At 38.4% G+C, this 24,825-nt stretch overlaps 1 protein-coding gene across 1 annotated transcript in view; it reads right to left on the minus strand.

The window, feature by feature from the left end:
- Positions 1-24,825, minus strand: part of cntn3a.2 (contactin 3a, tandem duplicate 2) — a 167,982-nt gene that overhangs the window by 84,095 nt on the left and 59,062 nt on the right. Inside the window, exons 5-8 of the mRNA XM_022677584.2 lie at positions 11,469-11,561; positions 9,490-9,693; positions 4,998-5,100; positions 1,905-2,089 (exon numbers count right to left, since the gene is read on the minus strand). Of these exons, the coding sequence (XP_022533305.2) occupies positions 1,905-2,089; positions 4,998-5,100; positions 9,490-9,693; positions 11,469-11,561 (585 nt within the window). The remainder of the gene's footprint in view (positions 1-1,904; positions 2,090-4,997; positions 5,101-9,489; positions 9,694-11,468; positions 11,562-24,825) is intronic.

Here is a 24,825-nt window from a genome sequence, read left to right on the forward strand (position 1 = left end):
GTTAATGCACACAACCCTGTGCTGCCAACACCAATTATATGAAGCTCGTCTTTTCCTTTTTTTTTTTCCCTTTTTCTTCCGAGCCATGTGGTCATGGAAACCATACACGAGTCAAGACAGAGTGGAAAAGCGCTGAAAAGAAAATAATTGACTGAAAAAGCCCCCATGAAATGGCAAAAACTGGCAGGGTTTCTTGCTCTAAAATACTGGCAGGAATTAGACGTGACAGAGTGACAATACGTAGTTATCTTGCTTTGGAGTCCAAAGCTCAATATAACAACAACAAGCCGACGACAAGCTCTGCAATGCAGTCAATGCACATGCGTCTGGGGAAAAATCTGAGTGAACAAATTAACGTGTTATGGAAAAAAAAAAAAAAAAAAAACATGGACAAGGCATATGCAACCACGGACCACATACATACTTGGACTGGGCATTGCCCAGAACTTGGCGATACGATATGTATCACGATACAGCGGTTGTGATTCAATATTTGGTAATATATTGCAATACTGCAAGGTGGTATGATTATTTTTTTCTATTTTATCCAATAAGAACAGTTTCATTTAACGACAGACTGCTCTCTAGTGGGTGTGGTTTAAATGCAGCAAATAACAATCAATCACTTTCTGACACCAATCCATACATGTGTCATATTTTACTTCAATTCCTTTCATTTTCCCAAAAATCATCAGTGGGTCTTATAATCCAGTGCACCTTATGTATGAATTTTTACCAGTCAGGTTGTAAAGAGCAGTAAAGCCACTACTGAAGTACAGCGTTATAGTTTAGTTCTGGAGCAGTATTAGCATTAGCCGTTAACCGTGCTAAGCTCTAGCTCTTTTGACATTCAGAGGTGAGCATATTGGCATGTAGCCTACTACTAACCCCAGCTAGCACTGCTGGAGCAGCATTAGCATTACCTGCTATCCATGCTAGGTGCTAGCTCTTTTGCCGTTCAGAGGTGAGTATTATCGGCCTGTAGCCTGCTTCTAACCCCGGCTAGCACTGCTGGAGCAGCATTAGCATTATCCACTAAATGCGCTAAGCTCTAGCTCTTTTGCCATTCAAAGGTGAGTATTATCGGCCTGTAGCCTGCTGCTAACTCCGGCTAGAACTGCTGGAGCAGCATTAGCATTACCTGCTAACCATGCTAAGTGCGGCAAAAGATCCACAGCTCTTTTGCCGTTCAGAGGTAAGTATTCTCATTCTGTAGCCTTCTACTAACTCCGGTTAGCACTGCTGGAGCAGCATTAGCATTACCTGCTAAACATGCTAAGTGATAGCTCTTTTGCCGTTCAGAGGTGAGTATTATCGGCCTGTAGCCTTCTACTAACTCCAGTAAGCACTGCTGGAGCAGCATTAGCATTACCTGCTAATCATGCTAAGTGCTAGCTCTTTTGTCGTTCAGAGGTGAGTATTATTGGCCTGTAGCCTGCTGCTAACCCTGGCTAGCACTGCTAGAGCAGCATTAGCATTAGCCGCTAACCACACTAAGCTGAAGAAATCTGAAAATCTAAGCTTACAGCAAATAAACAATATTGCTTTACTCACCCAAATAAACAGTTTTCAGGAGAAAAATCTGCGTGGATTACCATCCAGCACTCGTTTTATTTAAAAGAAAATATATATATATTTTTTAAAGAATTACAGTTTTGTTTACTTAACTGAGCTTTACAGCTACTGCTAAATTAGAAGGAAAACATGCTGACACCCCTGTTCCTTTCTAGTGTCACATAATGCACCTTAAAATATACCAGAAAATAGATGTTTATTGCGAAAAATACGATAAACTAATAACTAAAAGTCAATACTGTGTTTTTGGGAATCGATACTGTATAGCAAAATAAAATATCACAATACTTTGATATGTCAATATTTCCACACAGCCCTATAGTACATACCATGGAAGGAAAGTCTTCCTTTCACCGTGTTCTTGCCCATCTTGTTCTCTGCCACACACTCATAACCTCCCGCATCCTCTTGCTGGAAGCTGGGAATCTCCAGAACAACATTGGAGTTTTTCATCTTCACTTTGCTGGGAAACGGCACCCCGTTAGCCCTTCTCCACGTTATCTCAGGAACTGGACTGGAACACAAAGAGGAAGAGGGAATGTGAGAGATGTGATGTAGCTTCAAACAAGGCAATGGTAATTAGGAATGCTAATACAGCTACGCCGCTAACACAGTAATTGACCCTTTGTCTACGCTAAAAGCAGCTAAAGCAGCTATTTCTGCTTTTTAATCTACTCTATTCTGGGGGGCTTCATCAGGAAAGTGAGAAAGCATGTATAGCTCATCCTCTAATGGGATCAAGAGAATCAGCTAAATTGCTTGTGAGTAAAAAAAAAAAAGAAAAAAAAATCCCAAAAAGAGACTTTTTTTTATTTATTCGAAGATCTGAGCTCTTGATCTTTTTAGCAGTATGAAGAGCATTTATAGGCTCTGCCTTTTTTTTTTTAAACAGAGCATCCTTATTTGCTAGAGGAAACTATGTATAGTTCATCCACTAATGGGATCAAGAGAAGCCATTTTACGAAGATCTAAGATTTTGCTCTTTTTTTTTAGCAGTATAAAGAGAATTTACAGGCTCTAAACACTGCCTTCTTCGATAGAGCAAATTAGGAAAACATGTATAGCTCATTGACTAATGGGCTCAAAAAAAAATCTGATTAATTGGCTACGAATACAAAAATTCCCCCCAAAAAAGCCTCAGTCTGAGACTCTGACTTATCCGCTGGAAGATATGAATAAAATGTCTAGTTTATTCACTAAAAGGATCAACAGAATCAGATAAACTGCTTTAAGATGCTCTTTTTCGCAGCATGAAGAACATTAACAGACTTTTTGCTTTAAACACAGCCTTCTTATTCACTGGAGAACATCAGGAAAGCATGTATAGCTCATCCACTAACGGGAGTGGACAAGTGAATCAGCATAATTGCTTGTGAGAAAAAGCAGAACGAAAAAAATGAGCCGTTTTTATATGAAGATCTTAGATCTGCTCTTTTTTTAGAAGTATGAAGTGAATTTACACGCACAGCAGGCTTAATTCACTGGAGAAAATTAGGAAAACATGTAAAGTTCATCCATTAATAGGATCAAAAGAATCAGCTGAATTGCTTGTGAGATAAAAAACGAAAGTCAAAATAAAGATCTGAAATTTAGTTTTTTTAGCAGTTTGAAGAGAACTGAGAGTTTATAGGCACAGTTACCTTTTGTTACACAAAAAACAAAACCTCAAATTATTCAGGAAAAAAAAGTACAGTTTCTTAGCAAATGGGATCACCAACATCAGCTGAATTGCTTGTGAGTTAAAAAAAAAAAAACATATTTTTTGCACTATAAGGCGCACTTAAAATTATTTAACTTTACCAAAAAATTGACAGTGTACCTTATGTATAAATTCTACCAGTCAGGTTGTAAGAAGCAGTAAAGGCACTCCGCTGAAGTACAGTGTTATACAGGAGTTTCAGTAAAGTTTCTCCAGCATGGAGGCTGGAGCAGTATTAGCATTAGCCGCTAACTAGAGTGCTAGTGGCCTGAGTGTTTACCATGTTAAAACAAGCTACGTGGGACGAACCGCTAGCTGATAGTGCCCTGGGTTACTGGAACACTCAGAATTCCTCAGTATAGCTCTGTTGGAGGGCGTTTACTAGTGCTAAGCACCACTATAAAATATTAGCAAAACTGAAGCGCTTTATTCACCCAAATAAACAGTTTTCAGCAGAGAATCTGGGTAGATTGACATCCAGCACTCGTTTGAAAATGTATTTTGTTAAGAATTACAGATTTGTCATTGGATAAACAGATTCCAGATGTTCACCAGATCTTAACCTCATTGAGATTCTTAGGGATGTGCTGGAGAAGGCTTTGTGCAGTGGTCAGACTCTATCATCATCAATGCTGCAAGATCTTGGTGGAAAATGAATGCAACACTGGAGTGAAACAAATCTTGTGACACTGCAAAAGTTTATCGAAACAACGCCACAGCGAATGCGTACCTTAATCAAAGCTAAAGGCCGTCCAACTAAATATTAGAGTTTGTGAGCGTTTTTTTTTTTTTTGGTGGCGATTTGGTGGCAGTGTACAAAGACTATGAAAACTGGAGGTAGTTAGCCTGAACATAAAACATTTTAATTTATTGGAGGAAATTATGAAAACATGTATAGCTCCTTCACTAAAGAATTAGCTGAATGGCTTGATTAAAAATGCAATAAATAAATGACCCACTGTTTTATGAAGATCTGATATTTTGTATTCTTTTTTTTGTGCAGTATAAAGAGAATTTAGTAAGTAAGTCAGGAAAACATGTATAACTCATCCACTAATGAGATCAAATGAACTAACAAAATTGCCTTAGGCAATTAAATAAAATAATTAATAAAAAAGTAGGGGGAAAAAAAGAATCTTAAACAAATATAAAAAAAAGTTGCCTTTACTTTATAGTGATCCCTAAACAGACTTTGACAAGCATGATTTAAAAGGTGGTGAGAAGAAGGGACAAGAGTCAGGATCTATGCGAAGAAAAAAAAAAGAATAATAAAATAAGGAAATTAATAAAACATGTATAGCTCATCCACTAATGGGATAAATGGGAGGATCAGCTAAATCAAAATATTGAATGCTTTTTTTTTATGTCACATTTGCTATAAACAATTTAAACTATGATATTTTAAAATGCTATCAGTAGTGGCATACTCTTAAAAACAGCTATTTACTGTACTAACTCTCCCATACTAAGTATTAGTACATAGACTACTTCACAGTCACTCAGCCAACCCTTTACATTGGATGTGGGGTCCTTAGGCCTATATTCTAATGCATCTATAAAAAGCTTCCCTTTAAATGGTGATCCCTAAACAGATTTTGACAAGCATGATTTAAAAGGTGGCGAGAGGAGGCGGCAAAAGCTCGCCTGCCCTCAAAAGTCGAGAAAAAAAAAGAAGGGAGAACCGGCGAGCGCTTGATTGAAAAAGCAGTGGAACTGTACTTACTTCCCCAAAGCGAAGCACTCCAGCGTCACAACGGATCCTTTGGCAGCTGGAACCGTGTCGGGGAAATGAACTTCTATTTTGGGCTCGTATTCACCCATTGCTCCTATTGGCATGCAAAAGTGGAATGAGAGAAAAAAAACACAAAAAAAACCCCACTTTGTTTATCCATTTATAATTCATTTTCATCTCCAGACATGTGCATAGCAATGAGCACGAACAGCACGCGAGCTCTAAAACCTAGTGCGCCTCGGCGCTTTGTGGGACACGAGTGCTAACTTCAACCTGAGCTCGGGAGAATGAGATATAACAAAGGCCACAAATAATTCACGCCAATCTGGAGGCTGACGCAGGGTGGTGAGGCGTGGTGTTTGCAGCTGCTTTCGCACCGGTGGTGAATATTTCATTCAGCCATTGGCAAGGTTTGTTTTATGAGAAAGCAACAGCAGAACGGCAGGGAAATTTCCTAGAGAGCAATCCAGGGGGCTTACCAGGAAACTACAGGCCTGACGGCTGTAAAAACGTACTGCGGCTTTAAGATAAAGGTTGTGAGAACCTGTACAGGATAGGACTATGTCGCTAAATATTTCAACAATAAAAACATGCTGAAAACAGCAATATTAACATTTTTAGGATTCGTCTGTAAAAATATTTCACACTTCTATTCAGTGATAAAACAGGAGGACCAGTGAGTTTGTAGGCTTTCTCAGTCACATGACATCACGCTCAGTAGCTCCTCTATTTCCACTCACTGTTGTGTTTACGTGGATCTCCATGGAAACGCGTGCCCAATTCTGTAAATAAGTGTAATTATGGTGCATGGCAGTGGACAAATAGCTATTTTATTAAAACGTGAGGTGATGAAACTCAGAAATGTGTATCCAGACAGAAATAAAATTACCGGAGGACCACGGAGTTTGGCGAAAAACAATAAATAATTCAGCCTTTAATTTTCTCAGAGGACGTCTGAGAAAAACACATACATGGTTGTTCCGGACGGGAATAAAATCACAGAGGAGTTAGCTCAGTTTTTCATTTGAGATAAATAAATCTAGTTTGTTGTCTTTTTACCACATGGAAATTAAGTTTGTGTATGTGTACAGCTCTGAAAAAAAATAAGATACCACTTAAAAATGATGAGTTTCTTTTATTTTGAGTTTCTTTTAAATTAAGAAACCTCTGGAATATAATCAAGAGGAAGATGGATGATCACAAGCACCAGGAGTGGCATAAAGTTATCCAAAAGCAGTGTGTAAGACTGGTGGAGGAGAACGTGCCAAGATGCATAAAAAACTGTGATAAAAAAAAACAGAATTATTCCAACAAATATTGATTTCTCTGCATCTTTTTTGTTATTTCTGATTTTTTATTTTCTGCAAATAAATGTTCTAAATGACAATATTTATATTTGGAATCTGGGTGAAATGTTGTCTGTATTTTATAGAATAAAACAACAATGTTAATTTTACTCAGACATACCTATAAATAGCAAAATCAGAGAAACTGATTCAGAAAGTGATTTTTTTTCAGAGCTGTATGTGTATAAAATGCCATTCTAGGCTGATATGTTTTTGTGGCCTACTTTCCTTTCCTCAAAATAACTTTTATACTGTTTTAAATATGGATTACAATCCAGTATGAAAGATTTTAGGCTCTCTTGAGAATTGATTTCTAGTTTCTGCTGCAATCACTTCATTTTCTGTGTATAACAGTTAATACTCTGAACTGACGGCTCTTGTTTTGTAAAACACTAACATTAGATAAATTATAAATTAGATGAATATAAGTGGATTCAATTAGGTACATTTTTATTTAAGTTATTACATGTCAAATATGAAGTCAAGTATCATCAGAATTCATTAAAATTGCTTTTTATTATATATTAAAATATATAAAACTATATGTTGGTTTTATTTTCTATAGTACAGAGAATCGTGTAAGTGTAGCTTGCTGGGATCATCTCAGATGTGTTGAATGTGTGGGATTGAATGCTGAAAGGAAGAAGGCTTAGTATACCTGTCTGATCAAGGTCTTTCCTACCTTTACTGCAGCTTTTATGTTGAGTCACAGTCAGAGGATAAAGCACTCTGAATGGATTAGAATAGAGATGTACATCTGGCTTGCTAGCATGTAAAAAGGAAAGTAAAAATAGCTAATACAATCACTGCCAAAATATAACGCAAAAAAAGCCCTCAGAGACTCCTTTTGGGTAGTGTTCCTCCTGGTGAGAGATTGCTGACTAATAGACATGCCTCTATGATGCACTCAAAAGGACCTATTCTAGTTATCTATAGTGCACCGGTCAATTGCAGAGCGTGTAGCTGGATTTAGGGCATGACGGTGTGTCTTTGGTATCGTGAGGGCACAAAAAAATACATTACCTTACGCAGTTCAAAATGCATAAATTTATTCCCTTATTTAATCATGGGTGTGTTTTGGGCATGACGTAAAAAAAAACCCAAAACAATCAGTGTGCCAGTTGTCATTCCTTTTAAGAGCCAGGTGAGCTCTGACTTTGGCACGTTCGTATCTTAACAGTGCAGCGCTTTTGTGCATCTCAGAAAGATACTGACCTGCGTGTTTACACTGTGAAGGTACTCCAGCAGCTCGTTTAAGGGAACAGCAATGTTATTTTATTTTATTCTTTATATTCTTTATTGTTTTATTGTTGAGTTAAAAGTCAGGAGGGCATGGTGCACCTATAGAAAAGGACTCTGACTATAGACTGTTGTCTAGGTTTATTTCAGTCAGTGGAGCTCCTGTGTTTTCTGCTGCCAAAATAGCAACACGCCAGATATTTTTCTGAACACACCTCACTTCCAGACCACCACACCCATCAGTGTAGATTTATTCCTAAACTCAGACGCTATTTTACGGGGTTCCCGCAGGTCCTTAAAAAGTCTTAAAACATTTTAAATTAAAATCTTGATGATTAAGGTCTTAAACTATCTTAAATTTGCTGTAGGTATTACATTTTTAGATTTAATGCCAGCTTAATGCCAGTGGGAAAGCATATACTAACATTAGCGGCAAATTATTGGGGAGAGAACTAAGGTTAGCGGAGAGCTAGCTAACATTAGCTGCGAGCTAGCTAATGTTACTGGGGAGAGAACTAAAGTTAGCATAGAGCTAGCTAACATTAGCTGCGAGCTAGCTAATGTTACTGGGGAGAGAACTAAGGTTAGCAGAGAGCTAGCTAACATTAGCTGCGAGCTAGCTAATATTAACGGAGAGAGAACTAATGTTGGCGGAGTTACCATTAACGGCGAGCTAGCTATTGTTATTGGGGAGAGAACTAAGGTTAGCGGAGTTTACATTAACAGCGAGCTAGCTAACATACTAACGTTAGCAGCGAGTTAGCTACAACTCAATACAATAATTTTTTTTCTACTTAAGAAGTCATGACTACATATTTGGGCCTAAAATGATATTTATTGATGCCTTTAAAGGACTTAAAAAGCATTAAATTTGACTTTTTTTAGAGACAAATCTATGACATCGCATCAATGTAAAAAGTCGAGGGCGTAAAAATACCAGGTGAAAAAATTGAACTTCTCGCAAGCACAAATGTGAAACTCGCTAGCAAAAAAAAGGGGAATATTGCAAATGCTATTGGTTGATATCTCCAGGGTTTGTGAGGGACCACCTACTACCAACAGCCGGAGGAGAGCGGAGAAAGAAGGACAGCAGGAGAGTTAGAGCTAGCCATGCTAACATCCAAACAACCGGCTTTCCTGGATGAGTTGTCCATGAACGGCTGGCCACTCCTGGGAAGGTTCACTAGTGTTTCTCACTATGGTATTCTGGAGTCCCAAAGCCTTAGAAATGACTTTATAACCATTTCCAGACTGTGTTTTTCCATCTGTTTTTGCATTTCTTTAGATTGTGGCATAATGTGTTGCTTTTTAAGATCTTTTAGCTGCTTCAGGTTGTCAGACAGGTTCTATTCTACAGGCCTGGCAGTAATCAGGCCTGGTTTTGTTTAGTAATTAAATTTGAAATCAGCTTTACAGAAAGTGTGATTAATCACAGTTCATTTATGGTGAGGGGCAAACACTTTCACTAAGGGCTAGATTGGTTTGGATAGTTTTTTTTCCCCCTTAATAAATGAAATCATCATTTAAAAAGTGCTTTTTATATTAACTCAGGTTGTATTTGTTTACATGCAACAATGTATGCATGACAAAACAAAAAAAATAGGAAATCTGAAAGGGAGAAAATTATTTTTCACGCTAATGTATGTGTTAATTTCTTAAACCATTCTATACAGTACAGCAGCATATGAGGTGATATTCATGTGGGATATCCAGATGATGTTTACAAACTGAAAACTCATTAAATAAGGCACCGTTTTGAGAACTGCTGCAAGCAACTTTTAATGTTCCTCAAATGATCCATACAGCATCAATTCATGACGGTTAACACAGACTGGCACAGATGCCACATAAACCAGCAAAGAGCTCATTCCTATCAGATCACGAAAGCGTCTTCTTACCGTCTGTTCTCAGCACCAGAGGGGTAGGAGAGCTGAGCACTTTGCCTTTCGTGATGCGGTTCACCACCACACAGGTGTAGTTCCCCACATCTGATGGCTCCACTTTCGCGATGTAGAGGTTCCCAGTCTCCTGAGAGACGAAGCGTCTGTTGTCTTGCTGAACAAAGTACGGGTACTCGTTGAAAACCCAGGCGAAGGACAGATCTACAAAGGAAAATAATAGATAACAAGGATTTCTTTTTACTTAGCCTGTAGTGGATAAGTACATCACACACTTAAGACAATTTTTATCAGATGAAATCTTCACACCAAGTTTGAATCTCTTAAATGTCCATTCTTTCAGTTCATCTGCTTATTATCTACTTTCTGCTCCATGTTTTGTATGTATCCGTTTTTTCAGTCTATAAATCGCACCTGATTTTAAGGCGCATTATGTGACACTAGTAAGGAACACAGGTGCCGCCATGTTTCCTTCTAATCCGGCATCTCCAGCCACTGAATGGTAAAGGGATTATCTTAAAGTCAAACGATGTTAATCTACACAGATTTCGCTCCGGAAAAAACGTTCATTTACAGTAAGTTAAGATTTTTAAGCTTCCACTATGGCTGGGATAAAACAAAAAAATATTAGTAACACTTTACATTAAGTGTTGACTAACTAACATGAATAAGACATAAAGCAATACGTTAATAATGCTTAGGTAAGGTTAATTAAACATAACACAGAACAACGGCATTAATTAATGTTACTTTCGCATGAACTAACGTTAGAAGTAAAGCATCTGTTAAGATGAACAATAAATCACACACTTCATTAATAGTGTTAACTAATGTTCGGTAAACAAGTAACAACTGCTCTTTTTGTCATTTGCTTATATGCTGCAGCTTAACATACAGTAATTGTTAAATAATTATTAATTAATTATTAATTATAAATATATTTAGCTGTGATAACACTTATGCAGTGGTAGCCAGGTACTTGGTTTATTTACTAATGTCAGTAAACTAATATAATATTAGATATTATACATTTTTACTTCTATTGGAAATACATCTCTACATGGATTAGAATGATTTAAATTTCACTTTACATCAGGTATATTTATTTTACTGAACAGAGCTGTATAAATGCTTAGTAATGTTTAACAGATGTTAATAATGCTTAACAAAGGCATTACTGGTTAATCATGGTTTAGATTTATAATTTCTACATGTTCAAGCTCAATTCCAACAAACACTCCCACATATATACAGGGATTGGACGATGAAACTGAAACACCTGGTTTTAGACCACAATAATTTATTGTCTCGACAATGAATTCTGTCGTGATTTGAGCAGCCGTGGTTTTATGTTTTTTGGATACAATCCGGATTAGCACCCGAACATCCCTTTCAAACAGCTTCCCCTTGCGTCCACAGTTAATCCTGTTGGATGTGGTTCGTCCTTCTTGGTGGTATGCTGACATTACCCCGGATACCTCATGTCTTATTCATGGTAACTAATGCATTACTTCATGTTAGTTAGTCAACACTTAATGTAAAGTGTTACCAAAAAATTAAATAAAGAAATCAAGAGAAACACTGAATGAGACGGTGTGTCCAAACTTTTGACTGGTACTGCACATAAACCCCCTGATAAACATTTATGTAGACAATCGTAGGCGGTCTAGACATAATTGCCTTTATTGGACTTCTGAGTAAGTAAAGTATGTGCAAGTTATTAATATTTTATTAAGGGCCTTTAATATAAAGTGTAAACACAATGTATAATTCACAAATCCCTACAGCATAAAAAAGGCTATTTATAGTGAGACATAAAACGGAGAAATTGGTGTGCTTTGGTCTAGACATTGTACTAAATGCTAATTTATCAACTCTTTAGCTCTGCAGAAGTCACAATTAAGTTGGGCTTTGAATAATGTATGAATAAAACACACTGAAAAGCTGAAAGAGTGAGAATAACAGCGTGGATAACTCACCTCCTGCGTATGCAGGCGTACCACATAGTAAAACCACTCCTTGGCCTTCACGCACCGACACAGCACTTCTCGTCTGAGTTTTGAAATTCAAGTCTGGAATGAAACAAGGAAAGTTATGATTAATAGGTGTATATAATGGGAGTCTTAATAAAGTGGACAGTGAGTGAACACAGTGTTTAAAAACTCCAACAGCACTGCTGAGTCTGTTCCACTTATACCAGAGCAAAACGCACTAATATTATCATCGGTTCTGAAGCATCAGCTCAAAGATGATTGACATCAACCTTTACAGTGATGTGCGGTGAAAGTCCAATCTACCCACCCAGAGAGAGCAAGGCCAATTGTGCTCTCTCAGGGCTACGGCAGCTAATGGCAAGCTGCATGACCAGGATTCAATCCAGCGATCTCCCGAAGGACAGCGTTTTTTTAATATATATATTTTTTAAATGTTATATAGAGCTAGGCATGGCTAAAATGAAAAGCTCCACACGTCGGTCAATTACCATGCCAAGAACTATGAGTGGGGATATGGATGTGGTCGCCAGGCAGACATATTAAACTGTTTGGGGCAGAAATCAGGAAGTACTGGCACCTTCAATATGGAATTGCAGTTAAAAAGGTAAGTTTTAACTACTGTCTACTTATTAAAAAATGTGGGGTTTAAATTTTTTTCAAAAGTTCCATAACCAAGAAAGCCCAGCAGCACCTCTACTTCCTGCGTCCCATCTTTCACCTCCCATCCTCACCATGTTCTACCAGCATTGTGACCCCACCCACCCCTCTTTGCTCTGATGCCGTCCGGCAGAAGATACCGAAACATTCAAGCCTCCACTACCAGGCTCTGTAACAGCGTCATCCACCAGGCAGTCAGACTTCTCAACACACAGCTGACCCCCCCTCCACCCCCACCACTCCTCACACACACACACAAAGACTGTACCAAACCAACCCATCACTCTACACACTCTCAGCACACAGAGACTGCAAATGCTATATCTTTCAGCAATGTTTGCTGCTCATTCTATAAGAACTACAAACTCCCTACCTCAGTAACTGCTGTGATCATGCATAATATACAGCTCTGGAAAAAAAAAAAATAAGAGAGCATTTAAAAATTATGAGTTTCTTTGATTTTACCTAATTGAAAACCTCTGGAATGTAATCAAGAGGAAGATGGATGATCACAAGCCATCAAACCAAGCATAACTGCTTGATTTTTTTCACTAGGAGTGGCATAAAGTTATCCAAAAGCAGTGTGTAAGACTGGTGGAGGAGAACAAGATAAACAAGATAAATGAAAACTAGGATTTTTATTCCACTAAATAGTGATTTCTGAACTCCAACTTTTTTGTTATTTCAGCCATTTCTCATTTTCTGCAAATAAATGCTCTAAATGAGAATTTTTTATTTGGAATTTAGGAAAAATGTCTGTGGTTTATAGAATGAAACAACAATGTTCATTTTACTCAAACATAAACCTATAAATAGCAAAATCAGAGAAACTGATTCAGAAACTGAAGTGGTCTCTTAATTTTATCCAGAGCTGTATGTGTTACAGTATGTTACATATCTCTGCACCTTATTCTCATCACACACTTTACCGTGACTGTACCGTATCAGTACTGCACGGTCCTGCCTGTTAAATTGTCTCATGTCTGCTGTATTTGTTGTATTCATTGTAGTGTTTTTAGTTCTGTGTTGCACAATTTCTTTCACGTTTGCACTTTGTTGACTATATTGTATTGCTTATCCATGTTGCACCATGTTTTATTTTTTATTTCAGTAATTTCATTGCACTGTGTACCTGTACTCTAATGGAATGACAATAAAAGCCTCTTGATGCCTGACTCTTTTCGATCTAAGCTCTAGAATGACCCACCAACCAAATAATAATACCTGCTCTGTGATGGTCTATTATGTGGGGTCCTGCCCATTAAAGACCAGGGTAAAAGAAGGTAAGCAGTTACAATGAAGTAGTCAGACATAAGCACACACACACACACACACACATACACACACACACAGGACAAAAAAAGCCTGGAATGACAGCATTAGCTGAAATTCATTAACAAAAAGATGAATAAAAAACATTTAGTCTTCCCCTGCCCTGTAAGAAAGTGCACATTTCTGATTAAATTGCTGATTCTAATTAAAAAGCTGATAACAAGCCTGGGCAATAAAATACTATCAGCAATTATCTCAAATTAAACCCCCCATGATAACAATCATTTGCTCAGGAAGGTCATTTCCGAACGGCGTTCTAGTAATTCATATTCCATCTAGGCACTCAATCGTACAAGAGGTGAAGCTTGTAACAATGACAGTGTTAACATTTTTATGGCGGGGGAAAAAAATGGATCCTCATTTGCAGCCTGTTAGCATGCTGGTTGTTTACTGTTCTGGCAGTGCTGCCTCAGCAATCACGCGTCAGAAACTGAAACCAGCTATAAACAGCATTAGAACAACAGTAAAAGCCACAGTGAGAAATTATGAGCAGAAAAGAAGAAAAAACAAAAAACGTCACTAAGTGGGTCTGCACTCGTCTGCAGCGTTAAGCAAGAGAGGGTGTTAGCGACTGCGACCACGGTAGCACATCAGAAGCTTACAAAGCGTTTTTCCACATTTACAAAAGACGCCCTGTGTAATGTTTTGGGAATTGCTGGCAGGATGATGCAGGAGTTGGGCTTTCTGGAGAACCTGGTCAATACCAGCAGGATGGACAAAAACTGAAGCGCACAAGCATATCACAGACAGATCCCTAATCAGCAAACAACAAACGTCCAGACAAAGGTCATATTCTGAAATACTAAAAGTAGAAACAACAAAAAACCCCATGCAGAGACTCTGTTATGTTAAAATGTTCTGTCTGGAAAGGCTGCGAAGGACAAAAGAGAATATACATGTGCAAATAATCAGCGTCTGCACTGCACACTGGAGAAGGTGAGCTGAATGAGAAGCAATAGAACTGATTTCAGGTTGGAAATGAAAGAGTTGATAGAGGCACATAGTTGTTAGAGTTGTATTTGCTAGCTTCCTATTAGCTTAATATAGCACAGGCCTGATTTGCTGTATTTGTATATAGAATTTGCTGATTTATCGTTACCACAACTTAAGCATATTTATTGGGATTTTGTGAATTTACATGATCAAAAGCATTTCCAGAAAAGTATTTGCACTTACTGTATTTCTTCTATCCTTTAAAGGGGCACTAAATACCCTGATATTTTGCTGACTCCACCTTGGGGGCACTGGGTGATGTATGGGTTTAGGGGTGGGGCAGAAGGGAGAGCTGATTGGGCAGGGCAGTATGCTTCTAAAAGCAAGATATCACTTCATAATGTATATATGAAAAATCACATACCCTTGCCAAGAACATGCTGGCCAGTGTTCAACTTAACTCACAATATATCACCTCATAACGCATATGAGAAAATAACATACACTTGCCATGAACATGCTGGCCAGTGTTTAACCTCACTCACAAGATATCACCTCATAACTTATACTGCTGTGGGCACGCACGTGTAACTGTTCCTTTTAACTTAAAAAAAAAAAAAAAACCTGTCAAGAGTCGACTGCCATCAGACACTTCTTATAAGCGGAGATGAGGCAAATTATAGCTCACTCTTCTTCACAGAATTGCTTCATTCTTTAAGGTTCTATTTAAATAATGTCTAAATTCAACAGGGCTAAGAGTAATCAACCCTCGGCGTCTCGAGTTCAAGTAACCCCAATTATCAATTAAATGCGGTTAAATGGTTTATTAAGCCACTAATGGGCCTTTTTTTTCCACACAGGGCCTGTTTGGAGTTGGATAGTTTTTTAATATATATTTAATAAATAAAATGAGAGTGAGAAACTGTATTTTCGGTTTACTTAGACGGTGTATGATCTAAATCAATTAAGTGTGATAAAAAGGCAGAAATAGATTACATTTGTAAAGGGCAAACATTCATTCCTAGCATTGTATTGTGAATGTTTACTATACTGAAATAACACTGGTCAGGTAAATGTTTAATTAAAAGGGGTTTAGAAAAGGCTCACAGGTGGCAAAATGGTTTTATTTACCCTCAGAAATGGGTAAATGCTCGGGATAATAGTTAAACTACTGTATTTTTTGCACTATAAGGTGCACTTAAAATCCTTCCATTTTCCCAAAACATTTTAGTGCTCCTTATGATCCAGTGCGCATTATGTATGAATTTTACCAGTCAGGTTGTAAGGAGCAGTAAAGCCACTCCAAATGAAGTACAGCGTTATACAGGAATTTCAGTTAAGTTTCCCCAGCACCAAGTCTGGAGCAGTATTAGCATTAGCCGCTAAGCGTGGTAAGTGCTAGTAACTCTTTCACAGTTCAGAGGCAAGTATATCAGACTGTAGCCTGCACGTCTATGACATTAAAACAAGCTGCATGGGACGAACCGCTAGCTAATATTGCCCTGGCTTACTGGAACCCTAAGTGTTTGCCCCATGTACTAACAATAACCGCGACTAGCGTCAGTATTTATGCTAATGCTGCTGCACCCAACCTTAGTGGATACTTAGCTTTACTTAGTTATGAAAATAGACGTTAAAAAACTAAGTTTAAAAAACATTAATGTTTTTTAACAACAATGGTTAAGGTGCAATACAGCAAAACAGTCCTTTAAATGACTAATGACTACATTTGACAACATTGGCTGGAACACACCATATGCATTACATGGAGTAGCAGAGTTGTATTTCAGCTGATCAGTATGACCTAATTACAGTTACTTAACCAATACAATATTACTCAAATAATCTATTTTATATTTTATTTATATTTGTATTTATTTATTAATTTTGTAAACAGACCAAGTCTCACTTTAAAATGAATGTATTACATGCCATCCATGTGTAATATGTGTGTTTTAACTAAAAATATTTACATTTCAGGAATTATAACATATTATGTATCATAAATTATTTAAGTAATATTGTATAAATTAAGTAATTGTAATTAGGTAATATTGTATGAAGAAATGAAGTAAAGGTTACAAAAAAGAAAGGATTGTGTCATGTCTGGTGCTGAAAGCACATCTGTGTCTCCCACATCCAGCTCTATCTGCGATTCTCACAGTAACAACTACAATACCCAGAACGCACCACTCCATGACACAACACACACTCCCGATCACATGACACGTCACATGACGCCACCAGGAAGCCCCGAGTACTGATTACTCAGAGTATTTAAGGACCATGCTCACGCTCACACCTCGCCGAGTATCTGTTTGGTAAATCCTACAATACAAAGCGTTTCTCTTGCCCTTGCTATTCTCCGTGTATGATCTTGTTTTTGTTTTCTACCGACTTTGATTTTTGCCTGCTCCCTTGTGTTGGATTACCGTGTATGACCTGGACTGTTTATTGTACTCTGGATTTTTGCCTACCCTGTGATACTGCCTACCTGTGTATGAACTCTGGACTGTCCTCCGGTTATGGTATGGTTTCTCTACACTGTGCATTTTTGGTACTGACCCTGTTTCTGTTGACTACCCCTGTCTACTCTATAACTTTAATAAAAGTTATTTTATTGTATCTGCACCAGTCTCATTCCTGTCTGGCCCTGACTAGATACTCGGCCATAATGACAGAGACTGCGGATACAGAGTCTATTAAGTCTGGTTTGGCTAATGTCGTGGAAATCGACAAAGACAGTCAACGAGCCGGGATGCCAAAAAGAGAAGGTTTTTATTTTGAAGTTGCAAAAAGCAGAAATAAAGCAAAAGCAATGGATGAAGAATGAGAGTAGTCAGGAAAGTCGGAAAAAGCCCCTTTCTGTGTCGACTGGGCATTTTTATACAGTCCTCGTTCATACATGAGGTAATGTCCACGTGATCTGTTTGGAACAGGTCCCTACCAGATATAAAAAGAGGAACAGAAAACTGCACGTACAACAGAAGATAAGCTTTTTTAGGAGAGAATAATTCACAAATCAGAAAACTCTTTTTTACTCTGACAAGACAGTTTCCAGGCAAACTTAATTTTCATTCCTTGAGGAGAGAATAATTCATGAATCAGAAAACACCATTTGCTATGACCCGCTAGTCTCCAGGCAGAACTCAATTTTCATCTCTTTAGGCCTCAAATCTGAGCCTGTATGTCCCAGGAGCAGAGAATACACAGTTCACATAAAATCAATGATAACATACTGATTGAATGATTAACAGGATGAATATTGAATGATTAACAGTAATAATCAGTATAATTGATTATGAATACATGAAGTAAATCAGGAATACATGGAATAAATGTTGATTTTCCCCCACATTTCCCCCCTTTTAATCAAAAATTTTCATTTTGATTAAACAATAAGAAAAAAAAAAAATAATAATAATAATAATTTTCAACACATAAATGCTGATTACAATGATATCTGTGATGGTCAAATGCACAATGTCCTGCTGTTGTCCTGCTCCCAGAGCAACAAGGAAAAAATACATGAAAATCATCGTCTATAGTGGTTTGGCTTCCTTTTTCTCGTAGACTACCTCAGCCCCACGTACGAAGAGCTTTATTCTGGCTTTTGATGTCTGCAATATCAGTGAATGAAAAGTATGAGTTGGTGTGTGATAAGACTATGTGTGTTTTTAATGAGATGTGTTTAAGACTCTCTGTATGTAGTGTACTTTGACGCAAACGAAACGTTGCTCAATCAGTTACTTCCTCACTTCCTCTCCTCGTCACACACTGCTGTGTGCTGTCTGCTGCTGTGGGCAATTTCAGCTGCCCCTCCTTCCTGCTGCGGCCTGCTGAGGGTCAGACTTTTTAGCTGCTGCTCTCTCGTCTCCTCCCGCTTGCTCTCTAAGCGATCTCTGTTGTTGTACAGCTGTAGAACCCTCGCCTATCAGTTGATCTGCGTACGTTGTTCTCTCAGTCACCTGGAAAGTCTCAATCCAGCCATGCTCGTTCCCCTTTCGTGCGCAATGGCGGAGTAGCCCTCACTCTGTGTCTGGACTGGTCCACCTTTGCACCACGTTCTCCTTCTCCCCCTGTGTAAACAGATCTGAAACAAGACTTTTGTATTCATTATAATCATGTTTAAGGTTCTCTATTCATTTTGGAAGTCTGTTAAGGGGTCCTCCGTGTCTCCTTCCTGCAAGTTAAAATACATGGTTAAAATACATTTATCACACTTAACTTGAGCTCTAATTTCCCCTTGGAAGTTAATTATTTCATATTTAAATTTTGTCTGTGCACAGATTTCAGCCCAATTTTGTTTTCTTACCTTCTTCAGTTGTCCTTATTTTCAGTTATACTCAATCATGATCTTTACTGTCAAAAGTGCTTTAAATCCCTAACATTTAGTCATTTTCAAATTTTAAATTGCAACATTTAATTATCAACACCATTAATTACTGGCTTTTACCTTACTTTTGTTCACATCCCTTTCCCTTTCAGTGTAACTGCTTCCCCATGGCTATAACTAATCTCTTATAGCCAAATTAGCTTTTACAAACACTTCCAATTTTCACCACCTAGTTTACCACTAGACACACACTATGTCTCATGCACACACACAAACACACACACACAACTTCACCCACACAAGTACACATAAACAAACTCAAACACTTCTACTTCCACTCTCACAAACACTAACCAAGCTAAAGATCACACACCTCAATTCTGCACCATCATTGTACAGACCATATTTTACTGCTTCACAGCCCAAAGCTGCTGCTTTAAACGCACCTGCTGTTAAACCTACCACTGAATGCTTCCTGCATATCCTCTTATATTGTATTGATAGTACTACATAGATAATAAATAAGGAACAAACATTTGGAAATATATCTGAATCATGTTTATTATCATTGCTCCATGCAAAGTTTTAATGATCAGCTGCTCTATTCTCCCATTCATCTCCACACTGATTGATAGAATATCAGGGCCCAAAGTTTTAAACTCTGCACAAACTACACATAATGTAGCTTCTGTGTCAGGAATGGGTCCATGTTGATGTACTGGGCTTTCTTGGGTTACTTTTGCTTTAACTTTTGCATCACCGCTTGTGGCTATATTATTTTACCTGCCTCTTTAATTTTCTGCGGTGTGCTATTTATTAAGAAATTATGATTCTGACTTTATTCAGTTCCCAAGATTTTTATAAAGCCTTGATTTCTAGATTTAGTTGATTGTATTTAGTGCTTTAAGAATTGGGATAAGTGGAACGTGATTATTTTTCTCTGTATCAATCGTTCCATTACAAACAATAATATTATCAATATTAATAAACACAGATGTTATGCTTTGCTTTGTCCACGTTATTATAGCAAGTAAATCCGAGCAATGCTTTACATTTACTTTTCAATATTTTCAATATGTATTTATGCATATACAATGCCAAGCAGATTGCTTTTCACAATTATCAACAATACATATATTTCCTTAAACAATTTATCAAATCCCACTTACTGTTTCCCTTGCTCCAAAAGTGGCTCACATGTTGAATAGTGAAAGTTCAATTTTGTGATTTCTAAGTTTCTTATTTCTTCTTTTTAAATTAGGATTGGGTGTGTCTTAAAGTTAAGACTGTTACAATATTGCTGAGAGTAATTGCTCATCTGCATAGAGGTTGTTTTAAAAACCAAACTTTAAAAGATAAAACAAGCTAAAAGTTTAAAAAAAAAATGCTCTATATCTATAAAATAATTATTGGGCAAATAATGGTGGCAATAATGATCATCTATCTACCTCTCCCCCTTTTTCTGAAACAGAATTTCTGTTTCAGAGAACTTAACACAAAATTGCTTCACCCTCTTTACTGTCCATTTGGGCTGGTCTACCCTGCCCAGGCCTCCACTGAACACACACCCCATCACGTCATTCATCCACTCACTCCCCCCTGGGCTGCGCTTCCCTTCCACGATGTTTTCTCCGTTTTCTGTTGAAATGCATGTGGTGGTCAGATCGAGACTGTGCCTGTCTTAGGTTGTCCCTGTGTAATATGTTGGGATCTTACCCGTCTTTGGCTAACCAGCCTAGCCCACTGAACCACACACAGCGTAGCAGCACTGTTTCATCAACATTCAGTGCTGTAGTGTTTCTGCAGGGAGCACAAACCCAGGTATGTCACACTGTCACAAACTCACACTCTGGTGTTCGCCGTGAAAGCCTGTGCAAGGCACAGAGTATCCATAGTTTATTATTTGTTATTATTGTATACAGATTTTCCTTATTACCATCAGTATCACCCCTTCTCTCCCACTGAATTTAGCTTAAATTATTTGCTTTGATAACACTGCTCTGGAATAGACCCAAAGGAGTGCATGTCAATGAATAATTATTCAGATTTGGCATCTGTATCTCACAGATGTACCACAAGGTTAAAGTTTGGTCCAGTTTTATTTAATATATATATATAAATTATATTACTGGCTCTGCTTCTTCAGATTGCAAACTTTACCATTATGCAGATGAAACAATTTTATATTGCTTAGCTGATTTTGTTCATGCTACAGCCAGAAAATTATGCATTTGTTTTATAGGTGGCATTGTATAAGCATGAAAACTAAATCTATGCCGTTTTCCAGATCTCTTTCTAGTCTAATTTAATACCGTAAAGCAAAACAGAGAGCTGCATTTTCAAACACATTTTATTTCCCCTTATTTAAAATGAGAAAGACCTTCATTTTCAAATAAATAAGGTCTTTTCTCATTGGTTTCTGAAATCAACTATCCCTCTTATGAGGATCAAAATGTAACATAGAGAAATTAGATATTACATCTGTCTTATATAAGTCTCATTCAGCTAGGACTGAACTGAGATCAGTCTGAATGAGAAACGAATAGTAAGATAATTGACTAAATCACCTGATAAAAAGCTGTGTTTGGAATGGCTCACTCATTAATTCATTCACTATTCACTATGTAGCATTTTCTATTTATTAAACTTATTTATTTAACAATCAAACAAGAAACCATGTTTATTTGTCCTGCTCTGAGGACATCTTACACAGCAGTACTGCATGGCATAGTATATTTTGGAATTTCCAGTTACTTTTATTTTTTTTTTTTGTTTTGCTAACCAACCCCATAATCCCTTTATTAAATTCTATAAATTCTATCCAGTCACATACCTCTCCGACATTATTCAACAACTTAATTATTTATATTAACATTTTTCCCAACCTTGCTTACATTAAAGTACACTGTACTCATGATTGGGTATTCACATTTTCACATTTTTATTTTAGAACTGTCTTATAACGTATGCATATGTATATTATATTATATTTCTATTTCACATTAGTCACTGTCATAATAGATGTCATTGCACTTTACTCTGTTAATTATTTAATTATTTATGACCATTAGTAACATCTACTGCACTGCTCCGTTTACAGATAGATCTTTACCTTGTATATTTAGGTTTTTTATATCCTTATATTTTCTTATATGTATATATATATATATATCTACCCATACAAAAGCCTTTTTCCCCTGTTTTCACTGTGTATTATTCTATTTCCCTACTGAACTTATGTTCTATTTTCTATGATATCTCACAAGCGTTAATTCACAAATAACCAACCTCTCAGTCTAAAACCAATGGGCTGGACCAACTCCACCTACTTCACCTTGGACTCCTCCCCTGCAGTGGGACTCATCCATTTCCTATTTCGTTGTCACTCACGACTTCGTACACTCAATCAGCCCCGCTCTCACACAGTTTCACTCACCCTGCCTTACACACACTCTTTAATTCGCTGCCATACACTTTCTCACTCACTGCCACTTTTAATCCCTTTAACAGACACTCGTACACCCTTTTCTTTTCCTCTCTGTCAGTCGCACTGTCGCACACACTTCTGTTTCACTCACTCTAAACAGGAAAAGACGAGAGGATAAAAACCAGACAGAAAAAATTAGAAGTGAGAAAAGAACGGAAGCGGTGCGGAGCAAAGCCAAAAAAAAATTTAGATAGCAAAAAAATTTATAAGACACTTGTCCTTCGGCATCCCCGTTCATTTCCCCTTAGAAAAATGTACTTTAACAAAGTTTCCCCTCTGGCCCGAAAACCCCCCGCTCTCAACACACAGATGAGGGATCGATCCATTTTTCTTTACCAGCAGGTTCGCGACTCTATCGCTGTGCCTATGTGCTCACAGCCCCGTCAGACTGTGCCCTCCGTTTTCTCACCAAAAAACCAGGGGAAAAATTCTTTAACCTTTAAATATCGTCATACAAAGGCGGGTTATCCGGCCCCAGGAACCAGTTTTTCTGGGCTATGCCCCAAATCTTGGATTGAGGCAAACACACAGCACCAAAAAACTTACAGGTTCCTCTTTTTGCCTCTAACCTCTTCACAACAACTCAGACTGTGTGCCAGGGGGCTCAAACCAGACGAAGAAAGATATAAAAATATACTCACACGTGGTGCGGCTGCAGCGGCCCCGGACACCCCTCGACCCCCAGAGAAAACGCCTTTTCCTCTAAAAAACAGTTGAGGTTCTAAGGTTGGGTTTCTTTTTTTAACCCAAGAGCGTCCTCCGCTTTTCTTGCAGGGTCTAGAGGTCCCGGTGCACGAGCCGCCCACCGCAGGGACGCCAATTTGTCGTGGAAATCGACAAAGACAGTCAACGAGCCGGGATGCCAAAAAGAGAAGGTTTTTATTTTGAAGTTGCAAAAAGCAGAAATAAAGCAAAAGCAATGGATGAAGAATGAGAGTAGTCAGGAAAGTCGGAAAAAGCCCCTTTCTGTGTCGACTGGGCATTTTTATACAGTCCTCGTTCATACATGAGGTAATGTCCACGTGATCTGTTTGGAACAGGTCCCTACCAGATATAAAAAGAGGAACAGAAAACTGCACGTACAACAGAAGATAAGCTTTTTTAGGAGAGAATAATTCACAAATCAGAAAACTCTTTTTTACTCTGACAAGACAGTTTCCAGGCAAACTTAATTTTCATTCCTTGAGGAGAGAATAATTCATGAATCAGAAAACACCATTTGCTATGACCCGCTAGTCTCCAGGCAGAACTCAATTTTCATCTCTTTAGGCCTCAAATCTGAGCCTGTATGTCCCAGGAGCAGAGAATACACAGTTCACATAAAATCAATGATAACATACTGATTGAATGATTAACAGGATGAATATTGAATGATTAACAGTAATAATCAGTATAATTGATTATGAATACATGAAGTAAATCAGGAATACATGGAATAAATGTTGATTTTCCCCCACACTAACCAGGGTCGGCTTCTAGGTCAGCACCAGCAAACGCTCGCTGGTGTGACCCAAGCTGTTGATGAGCTAGCCCGCCACCAGGTTAACCAACAGCAGCAGCTAGCCGATATTATGAGTCACCTCCGGGGTTTGTCCACCCAGAACCCTAGCCCAGTGGTTAGCCCTATAGCCAGTCCTAACAAACCCACTACTCCCTTTTTCGCTGTGTGTAAACCAGAGGTCTATGACGGTAACACTGAGAAGTGTAATGGATTTCTGCTCCAGTGCTCCGTGTTTTTTAGCAACTCACCTCCTGCTTCTGATAAAGCTAAAATCGGGTTTATAATCTCTCGGTTGTCTGGCAAGGCTTTGGACTGGGCTACAGCTATTTGGGAAAGCATTTCTGAATCCAGCTACGACACTTTTTTGTCTATTTTTCGCAGTGTTTTTGATCATACACGCTATGGGCAATCTAGTGGAGAGCTTCTGATTTCCTTGAAGCAAGGTAAACTATCTGTGGCAGCCTTTGCTCTGGAGTTCCGTACGCTAGCTGCTAGCAGCGGTTGGAACGACCCTGCTCTCATCTCCATGTTTCGACACGGACTTAACCCCGAGATTCAAAGAGAACTTGCATGCAAGGACGACTCACTCACCCTGGATCAGCTGATCGCTCTGTCTATCCGTCTGGATCAGCTCCTTTCCCGTAAGCCCAAAGCTGTTAGCCACACTCCTGTGGTTCGCCCTGTGCAACTCCAGTCCGGGAATCCAGTTCCGGAATCTGTGCCTGCACCCAGCCCTGAGCCCATGGACATCACACGATCCAGACTATCCGTCGCTGAGAGTCAGTGTCGCATACGCCTTCACTTGTGCCTCTATTGTGGTGGTCCAGGTCATCTAAAGGCTAACTGTGAACTCCGGCCCAATTCTGCTCAAGCGTCTGCTCTGGGACAGCGCGTGGAGAGTACTCCACGCGCTAACGTGGTATGTACCCCTGTTTCTAAACTTAAAGAAAAATTTTTCGAGTTGCCTGTTATTATTACCACTCCAACGGATGTTTTTTGTGTCTCAGCGCTTGTAGATTCTCGGTCGGAGGGGAACTTTATCAGCCTGGATTTGGTGGAGGAGCACGCCATACCCACGAAAGTTCTCTCCAAGTCG

The sequence above is a fragment of the Astyanax mexicanus genome, chromosome 13 (genome assembly GCF_023375975.1).
Source record: "Astyanax mexicanus isolate ESR-SI-001 chromosome 13, AstMex3_surface, whole genome shotgun sequence".
In the NCBI taxonomy this organism is placed as follows: domain Eukaryota; kingdom Metazoa; phylum Chordata; class Actinopteri; order Characiformes; family Acestrorhamphidae; genus Astyanax; species Astyanax mexicanus.